Raw genomic sequence first — 10,125 nt, 5'->3', positions numbered from 1 at the left:
GCGTCATGTGTATCAGCATCCCTGCACTGAAAAATGGTGCAAAGCGCCTTGCCACTAATTTTCAGTGCAGGGACACTGACATGTGAAGCTTCCGGTGCTTTTAATTAGCATGGCTCTTGGAGCTGAGCTAATTAAAGTCCACCCCCACCAGCCTCCCGGAGCAAAGAGGCTGATTTACTTAGATCCACTGAAAAGATTAGGGACACATTTTCCCCAAGTCTCAACCTGTTCCCCATTCATTGAATGGGACTACAGTGAATGAAGTTAAACAAGTGTAACCTAATTTGGAATCTAAATTGGAACTTAAATTAGCATTCTGATAGTACTTCTAAACGTGTATCATAGGAGTTCATAGATACAGGTGAAAGGTTTTTTTTTTCAAAAATAATGTGAGAATTCAAAAGATGTCATTCAATTTTATGAGATATTCATGTATTTTGAAAAGTTCAGCTGCTCAGGTTACAACAGATCTACTGTCACTACCTTTGACAATTTTACTTTGTTAGCCTTCTATAAGGAACTATTCAGCATTTTCATCAATCATGTGCATTGCTGCTGACGCAGATGTCCTGGAAATAGGTTGTCACGTATGCTGCCTCACCTGAATTAAACCTTTCTATTTTCTCCGTCAGGTTCATGGCTTCATTGCTATAGACCACTTATGCATAAGTACACTTTCTCATTAAGGACTTCTTAATTTTTATGGTTTTGGCAGTCATGTGAATTTTTATAGCACCGACGCAACATAAACTTTTTGGTGAATAAATAGCTCTGGAAGGAGTGATTAAGGGTGAAGCCCACTTGCATCTTGTCACAGAAAAATGGGTCTTTTAAATTGTTCTTTGCATAAACTTTCTTGTTTCAATTTCTAAAATCACAGTTAAATCAACCCTAAATAATTACCTGTTTCCCCAAAAGTGCATTCATAGCATTTGACAAAGCAGGCTATCACCTATGAAAGCTTATGCATTTCTGAATGAGTTAATCTGTAAGGTGCCACCCGCCCTGCCTTCTGCCAAATGTTGATGCTCAGGGTAAAGCTCCTTTCCTAAACACTGTTGGACTGGATCGTACTCTTCATAAGAGGCCTTTTAAAAATGGACCACGTGAATTACTATATGCTTTGCAATGCCTGAGCAGAATGAGGTGAATTAAGGACAAAAGCTTAGTCTTGACTCCTATATGGCTGGCCTGAGTCAGTTCAAGCCAGATCCTCTATGTTCTTTTATCTGAGTTTTCTTAGTGTGTTATCAGCTGATTCTCTTGTGCAAATACAGGATATGTAGGGCTGCTTTTTTTTTTTTCCAATTGCCAGTAAGGAGTGTTTTGTAACCATAAGTTGGAATGGAAACAACTTTCCAGATACAGATCTAACTGTGTTTATAGACACAATTATTGGCAGCTTTTCATTGAGTTATTTCCTGTGCAGAATTATTCATGGGGAATAATTTAAATGTTCAAACTACTCATTAAATACCATTGAGTCTATTAAAGAGAATACTGTGTGAAACAGCTGTGAAAGCAAAATTATCCTGGAATGCCTTTCATGTCAAGTGCTATTAGTCTGTCAGTAGCTGTTTCGGCTGTAAAATCCCAACATAATATAAAAGATCACAAAATCGGTATCTCTAAATACAAATAACTGGATGAAAAGGTCTTTAAAGCCTTTTAAGTGTGTGTGTATGTGTATAATCTACATAATACACTATAATATAAAAGGAATTATCATGTAGAAAACTTCCATTTTATTCATTTGATACAACATAGTCAAGAGAGAATGTACTTTCCTGTGAGAGTATTGGAATCTGAAAGTATCATGAACATTGACAAAGGAGGATTATACCTTTTTTGTTGTTGTTGAGTGTTTTTTGTTGGCTGAATTAAGTTCTGTCCTTCCTTTTTTAACATCGGCCAGCAGGTTTGAATCCATCCAATGCTTTCTAACCAAAAAAGTCTGTTCTTTAGATTGAGACCTGATCTCAGTGAGTTCAGTACAGGTGGGCCCTGGTGGGTGTGTAGAGTTTCATCAGTGTAGTCAATGGCAGTCCACTTGAATAGAGTCTGTGCTGGGTTGTTGTTGTTTTTTTAAATCAAACTGTTCCTCATCTGGGGAGTATACTTAACATGGCAGTGCCAGTAAGAGATATGCAAGAACTGAATAAAGACAATGAAACCAAATATAGGATTTTCAAGGATTGTTCTGGGAAAAGAAAATTCTTATTGACTAGGATCCAGCCTTCCAAAAATTTAGTATCTGCTTAACTTCATGTACTAATAGGAGTCCTATGATCATAAACTCAGTGGGACAGTTTATAGTATATGGCGTATGCAATTAAGCACAAGTACAATTAAGTTTTTGTAGGATTGGGGCACTAAACTTTTTAAAAATTATTATTTAGATAAGGTGATATTGCAACTGGTCACTGGAGTTTTCCTTTGCTAGGGGTCTGCATCTTGGTAATGATACCATAGAAGCACACAGATGCATGCTTTTGAATGAATCTAACAGAAACTAGGCTTAACAATATGAGGCCTACTGTTATATTCCCAGAAGATCATTCTGTTTGTAGTAAATCTTGTGCATTCATTTAGACCAGGAGTGCTCAACCTTCAGTTTCAAAGATGGCCCATGGAACCATGTCTTCCATCTCATGTCTTCTTGTGGGTCTAGACATTTGGCAGTGGGGAATTGGTGGCAATTAACACTTCCACTGCTCCCCCACTGCCAGATTTCCAAGGACTGTGCATGGGACCAGGGCTGGGCCCACTCTGTGCAGCAGGATCAAGCCACAAACCAGATCCAGCCTGTGTATGGATCTGACGCTGCTCATCCAGCCAGCAGGGCAAAGAAGTTGGGCATTACTGATTTAGAGCTGACAGAGCTGGTACCAAGGTGCTGTCCCCACCTCACCCAGCAGGGGTCACCCAAAGTGCGGACACATTACAATAATCACAGTCTGATAAGCAACTGTTAAAATAGCAGGTGAAACATTTGTTATAGAAATTAAATGTATATAGGAACTACAAGTGACCAAACCATTATAATCCTGTCACTAGAAAATGAATCAAATTGCCATGCTCATTATCCTCAGTGATAAATACTCCGCTCAGCCTCCCAACTAGGGCTCCCCAACAAGGCTAAGATTGGTTGCTTATGCTTTGAAAAAGGATCTGGGAACTGGGAATAAGCAACCAACTTCAGCCTTACGGGTCCCCACCACCCACCCGAGCCACTGGCCCCACTTCACGTAACACTGAGCTCCCTCCTGCGTGTGCCTCAGCTAAGGCGGCCATTACAGAGGCCAGTCCGGTTTTCTGCTACTCTGTCCTCTAGTTGATACCAAACTGGACGCCTTTATGTCCTCGATTGTTCTCTTGAAGAGAAAAAATAGAGGACATAAAGTCGTCCGGCTTCATATCAATAGAGGACAAAGGACAACCGGACCGTCCTCTCGACGGCCACGCTCGCCACAGCCCCCGGTGGCACTGGGCCCGCAGGAGCAGGGCCAGCACCTAGGAACGGGCTCGGGCGACTCTTCCTGCGGATTCTTCCCCTCCCCGGCCCGGGAAGCACGGACAATGACACGAAGTTACGAAAACAGCGGCACCTGCCCCTCGAGGCCGGGCCCCGGCTTCGGGTCAACAGCCCGGACCTGGCGTCGGAGCCGCTACGCTGAGGGAGAGCAGCCGGGGCGGGGCGGGGCGGGGCGGGGCGGCCCCAGGTGCGGGAGGGCGGGGACGGAGCGGGACATGCGCACTGCCGGCGCCCTCTCACCCCGCGCAGCTATGCAAAGTATGTGAGCGCGGCGGGAGCGGAGCGGAGCGCAGCGCAGCCCGGGAGCATGGGGCGCTGCTGCCGCCGCCGCCGCCCCCGGCCCGCGCAGGGGCCGGCCGGGCCGCTCGTGCCCGGGTCCCGCGGGCAGTGAGGGGCGGGCATGGCCGACCCGCTGCGCAGGACGCTGTCCAAGCTGCGGGGCAGGCGGGCGCAGCGCGGGGCAGGAGCCGGCGCCCCCGGACACCCCTACGGGGGCAGCGGCGGCCCGCAAGGTACGCGGGGCAGGGCCGCGGGAGGCTGCGGGAAGAGCCCGGCGCCGGGGCCAGGTGCGCGGAGTCGCAAAGCTCCCGCCGTGGGCACGGCCAGGCGCTGCCCCGCGCCCCGTCCCTCGTGCCGCTGCCTCTCGCCCGGGGCGGCCCCGGCGCGGGGCTTCTGCACTGACAGCGCCCCCGCCCCCGCCCCGCCGGCCCTCGGCTCCTCGGCGGCTTTGTCCTCCGCCCGGGCTCCTGCCTGTGGCCTAGTGGGGTCGCGGTGCCGGGCACTTGACTACAGGAGGGTGGGAGAGTCCGTCAGTCTCGTTTGTTTTAATTGATCAGTCCATCGCGGTGCTGGTGTTAAATATGAGCAGTGAGTGGCATGGATAAATGGACCCCCCCCCCAACATGTGTACAGTTGTGCATGTTTAAGCCATCCCCACTTGGCAAATAACTTGACTTTCATTAGACTTTCGTTCAAACCTGTGGGTTCAAATGCAGGTACTAGCCGGCCACTGGGACAGGACTGGTTTTTTACTCCCGTTTTGTGCAGACTCACTTTCTACCAGAGCCTGTTTTGGTTTTTAACTGGATGCAGGCAAGTACAGTGGGATTTTGCGTATCCAGATGTAGGGCTTTGTTCCCTTGCAACTAACTGCTTCTTCCAACTCTTGATTTTGGGAGTAAAGGCAGTTCATGTGAGTAAGAGATTGCACAGTTGAGGATCTTTGCTTTGTTCAGTGTTTTATGTAGATTTTAACTTCCCATTCCCTCGCTCTTGTCATATGGTTGCTTATTTCATCATTCTTCGGACTTTGGTTGTTCGTTTGTTTGGTTTTTTTGAATTACTTGAAATTTTGCAATTCTTACCTAGATTTGAATTACAGTCTAGCACAATCTAAATTCTGGTGTTTTAAAGGTTTTCTGTTTGTTTTAGAGGACTGTATGAAACTTGCAGTTCAATGGATCATAGTAAAAGCAAAAATATGGGAACTCTTTTCCCAATTCATTGTAATCTCATGTTAATATCCAAACAAGACTAGCTTGCAAAGCTAGAATGCCATGTTTTGTTGGAATAGTGTATGCACACAGCTAGTAAGCAAAACGTACCCTTGATTTCAAGTAATAAAAAACTAGGCCTTGTGCCTGCAAGTAGGTGTTATGACCCAACCCCACCAGCTGTTTTTTTATTTGTTTTTGAAAGAATGATTTCATCACTTTCCCATCCATAGATGACAAGATGAGTTGAAAGTTATTTGAGAGAAAGAACTAAGCATTGAACTGGAGCCTTTTGGGCAGAAACCTTTATTTTCCCCTTTATAGTTTAGAAATAAAACTGTGTGCTTGGAACAGAAGTTAAAGGATATGCATGACCATCCCATTTCTGTGAGATGATTCCTGCTGAAGCTATGATAGTATTGATTGTCTTCAAATTACATCGATGGACTTGCTAAGTAATCTTTTTAGGCTCTTTTAGGGTATTTCTGTATCCAGAGGTGTAATTGCGGGTCAGGTAGCTGTATTCAACCTACTTTTAAACTGGCTAACTAAACTCTGGTGATGATCCCAGGGTAGTAGTCAAGGCAGCAAGAGATTCAGCATAGGGTACAAAACCCTCATGGCACCTTGGGCAGGTAGGGCTGAACTCCCATGTTATTGCATAGCTTCACTGTTTTACTGCTATTGGTGACTAATTAAAAATTAGTTCAACAAGTTCACATTTTAGTGTACTTGACATTAAGAAATGTAACCTTTTTTGCATGGGTTTAAAACCAATTAGATATTGTAGATATTATAAATGAGTGAGCTGCATCAGATAGACATTTTACAAAATAGATTGGGGAGAGATCCAAGTGCAGATTTTTATATAGCACCCTGAAAGGTTTGTGTCCATTTTCTCTGTGGTCCTCCATGTTCCGTTGTGACAGTTTTGGGAATGCAAAGATGCCTCTCAAAAAATTGGGGCCACTGCATTTGGTGATTATACATTCTACTAAAGGGAAGGAGGTGGGATTGTAGGACAACAGTCTGAGACTATGTAAGGAGAAATGCAGTATTGCAAAGATGACTGTCATTTCCAGAAGTTACAGTCAAATGATGAGTTTAAATGAAGCACGCTGTTCTAGCTGGTTCTGACTTAATTAAGAGTCACTGCATTTTTGTAATACTACAAATGAATTTGACAATAGCAGTTTTGATAGTTACTAACTCTATAACAGGCCTAGGATGCTATTTTTAAAATTCAGAATTGTGACACAGTGGTACATATTGTCACTTGTGCATGACTTAAGACCGTTCACAAATTCTGAACACATTTAATTGTATTTTCCTTTTGTAAGCCTTAACAAACAGCTGGTAACTGTGGTACTCGGCTGTGAATTGCAAGGAGCCACTGTAGTGTAGACATCAAATTTTCTCTGCTTTAGGAGTAAAAGGTAGCCTAAGGCCTCAATTCCAGACATATGATTGGTTTGCATACTTGGACCTGAGTATAATTTTTAAGAGCCTGCATTTCTGAGGGTTGTAAACTCTCTTAACTAAACCTTAAGGGCACAGACTTCTATGCAATGCAGGAAGTGAGAGAGCTTTTTGTTGTGGAAATATAATTCTTGTATGTTCCATCTGTTTAAAATATAAGGTAGGAACTCAGGGTGTTGCTGGAAAAGTTGAAGATTTTAAAATAGCCATCAGATGTAGAAAGTGCATGCCAGGCACATACTGTACCCGTGTTTAAATATTTCAGGTTTTGTGTAATATCTGTCTGCACATGTTGTATGATATCAAGTATAAATTCTCGAAACAGCAGATGTAATTGTCTGGAGCCAGAATAGTAAGGAAAGTAGTTAGAGGTACTTATTTCAACTTGCTTTTTTAGCTTTCTTATATTGTAGACAAAAATATTAGACATCAGTATCTGAGATGTAAGATCCTTTACCAAAGGGGAAAAAGCTAATTGGCACTGTAGTAGTTTTAAACAAAGGATTTGTCTAACCTGGTGTTTCTTTGTGGTGGGGTAGCTAGGCTAATTGAGCTTAACTCGCACAGTACACTTGAAGTAAGTATTAGCAATGATTTAAAACAACTCCCAATATTCACATCCAATATAATGAAATGTAAGGATGATTGCAATTTATTACCTCAAGTGAAAGCTGCAGCAGAGTTCAGACACAAAATTGGGTATCATTCTAGGCTTTTTCTTAACTACTCTATTCAGTTGTTTTAATTGACCATATACTCTCTGGCAGTGTCCAAAAAAGCACAGCTGTGCTGTATGTGGCACTACATACCGCATGTTCAGTTGTTTTCTACGTTGCAAGGGAGCAGCACGGAGGTGTGTTGTTTTTTTTTTGTTTGTTTTTTACCCTTGGCAATATCCAGAGGTCCAAAAATACCTGTGGGGGGGGGGGGAAAAGTGGAGTGGCTTACGCGGTGGCAGTGTGCACTGCCTGGGTGACTAGAGCTGTACTCTGCTGCCGGCCAGGCTCTGTGCAGCAGAATTGCTGCTTCTGCAGCCCCAGGAGGCCCCCAGGTAAGGCTGCCGGGGCCAGATCAGTGCTGGGCCCAGCCTCCCCTACCCCACCCCAGAGTAACATGCTTTGTGCCAGAGCATGCATGGCACAGGTATTCCCTGTGGACAACTAGCAGCACATGATGCACTGCCACTAGTTGTCTGGACACAACCTTTATGTTGGTCACTTATCAGATATTTTTTTTCACTGTTTTAAGCAGTTTACCAATACAGTCTGGACATGAATGGTAGGAAATGTACTTTAAGGTTTTTGATATTTGCTTTAGGAGCATTTTAGGTGAAATTTTGTTTTAGGGGCATATATGGTTGAAAGTTCAGCTGTGTTAAATCCCCCTAAATCCTTGCAAACTAATACTTCCTCAGAAAACATAATTGTTAAAGTAGTTAGCAAAGGTATTTTAAATGTTGGTTGTGTAAAGAACACTGAGTGCTGTCTGTATGTACTCTTCTACATCTATTCAAGGGAAATTTAAAATGAATATAATTAGAAGGAATCTTTTTAATTATACTGTACAGACAGTGCATAGTTCCAGTAGAGATATAACATAGTAAACTTATATGGCCAATGAATATATTCTTCCTGATCTTGGATAGGGTGTACTACTTATTTATCTACTGAAATACTGGAACCTGAATTTTGGATTAAATATGAAGTTTATCAAGATAATCAAAGAACTGAAAAAAATGGTTGCTTAAGGGCTTTTCAATAAGTGGAGTAGAAGTATATTTGATGCACTTAATTTGGGGTATTAAGACCAGAACTTGTCTGTAAAGTGATCTTGTGTATGAGTCTCATTCTAAACATAGTATCATTTACACATTTGTTTATACAGTAGCGTGTTAAGACATTGACACATGGAAAGTAACATTACTAATTAAACATTTAAAGTTTGCATTTCAGTGATAATCTTTCAATATGTTAGAAATGACTACATTGTGGGTGGCATGTTAAACGAGACATAAAGGCTAGATGAGAGAATATTTGGTAATTTTGTATGCACATACTATAAGTAATGAATTCCCTGTTGGAGCCATACTTGGACATTAGCTAGTTTTAGCCATTTTTGAAATTACTGGTACATCTCTCACAGGCTTAATGATGAACTATGATGATCTTTCCACTGGGAACAGAATGTTTGTTATTTCTCTGAGAACACTTGCCACTTTTGTAAGGCCATAGTTGTGAATACCATGTGTATCATGAAATATTTATTAGCTTTAATATTCATTACCAATAGGAACATGAGATTGTTCGACTGCGGGGGAGGCAGTTGTTCTGTTTTCCTATGTGCATATTCTTGGAATGTAACACAAGTACAAACATGCTTTCAGTAGCTCTTCCAGTGTTAAGCCAAAAGACTTCTTGGGTAAGTTGTCAACTAATCTGTCTAGTCAAAACTGATTTCTAGGGATATAGAGTTGGTTTTATATCTTCTGCAAGTTTTATATAAGGAGTCATCCTATCCCCTCCATCTTCTGTGAGTAACAGTAAAATTGTGTGAGGCATGTTCGCATTTCATAGACTGTGGAATGGGGAAAGAAATAATGTGTTGCCAATTGATTAAATGATTCCATGGAGATAAATTTATGTTGCTGGATAATTTAGCATTTCTAACACTGTTTTTTTTTCCCCATTTAGGCCCCAGTTCAGCAATGCATTTCACTGAGTCTATTCGGATGTTTCAAGTGAATTAAGTGTTCTGTGATATTAATACCAGTGTGCACATCATGTTTGTAGCTAAATATATTGTATTTATGATATACCAAATGTGTTTTCCAACATTATCAAATGCAGACTCGAGCCTTCAGGGTCCTGAGTCTTCCCCTTATAGAGAATGCATCTGTCAGTATTATTCAGCTATGAAGATGGAACAAGAGGGAAGGTGTTCTGTCCCTTGTTAATAATTAAACCCTTGATGTGCTTTGAAGGGATATTCTATGAACCATTTTCTGAAGAGTGCTGGTACTAAAACACTTGTAAGCTTGCAGCACATTTTTCCTAAAAAAAAAAATGTCTTTAGTATAAAATAGAACAAAATACCTTTTTTGGGGAGGCTGGCTACAGTGGAAGGAGAAGGTGCACATAAATCCAGATTACGTTATGAAATTGCAAGCATGTCATTCTGGATCTTCATTATAGGCTTGGTTTAACTTTCACTGAAATCAGTGTCCTTCTACTTAAGTGGTTTCTGGATTTGTAGGGTTCAGTTTTCATACAGTATAGGGGGAAAAAAACATTTTCATTTGAAAAGTCAGAGTGTAGGCTTGGATGCACTAATTTTTAAACAGAGAGCCCCATCTTACAAATACTTGCTAGTAGTTGAAGTGTTTATGATCTTTAGTTCCATTTAGTAGGATTGAACCTGATTGTTAAAGTTATATTAAAGTGTTATGCTGAAAAGACATGTGCCTTTTTCTGTGCTATAGTTAGAGTACCTTTAAACTGAATTCATGCAGCTGTGATCTAGTGCACAGAATCTATAGGTAGTCATTATATAAAATATTTTGTTTTCAGTTAATGATTAAAGACTTTCACTGTGTTTGTCCCTTATTTCACTTAGAGAAGG

General features: G+C 41.8%; 1 protein-coding gene across 2 annotated transcripts in view; it reads left to right on the top strand.

Moving 5' to 3' along the window:
• Window positions 1-3,756: 3,756 nt before the first annotated feature.
• Window positions 3,757-10,125, top strand: part of SYDE2 (synapse defective Rho GTPase homolog 2) — a 51,636-nt gene continuing 45,267 nt past the window's right edge. The window contains exon 1 of one of the 2 annotated variants that reach the window (XM_090050193.1): window positions 3,757-4,047. In XM_090050193.1, coding sequence (XP_089906319.1) covers window positions 3,936-4,047 — 112 coding nt within the window. In that variant the 5' untranslated portion in view covers window positions 3,757-3,935. The remainder of the gene's footprint in view (window positions 4,048-10,125) is intronic. The other variant, XM_090050192.1, reaches the window with a different exon arrangement.

The sequence above is a fragment of the Crocodylus siamensis genome, chromosome 5, assembly GCF_052110815.1.
Source record: "Crocodylus siamensis isolate JL-2025a chromosome 5, ASM5211081v1, whole genome shotgun sequence".
NCBI lineage: Eukaryota > Metazoa > Chordata > Crocodylia > Crocodylidae > Crocodylus > Crocodylus siamensis.
Note: the sequence above shows the minus strand (reverse complement) of the source record. Positions and strands in the feature narration are given on the sequence as shown.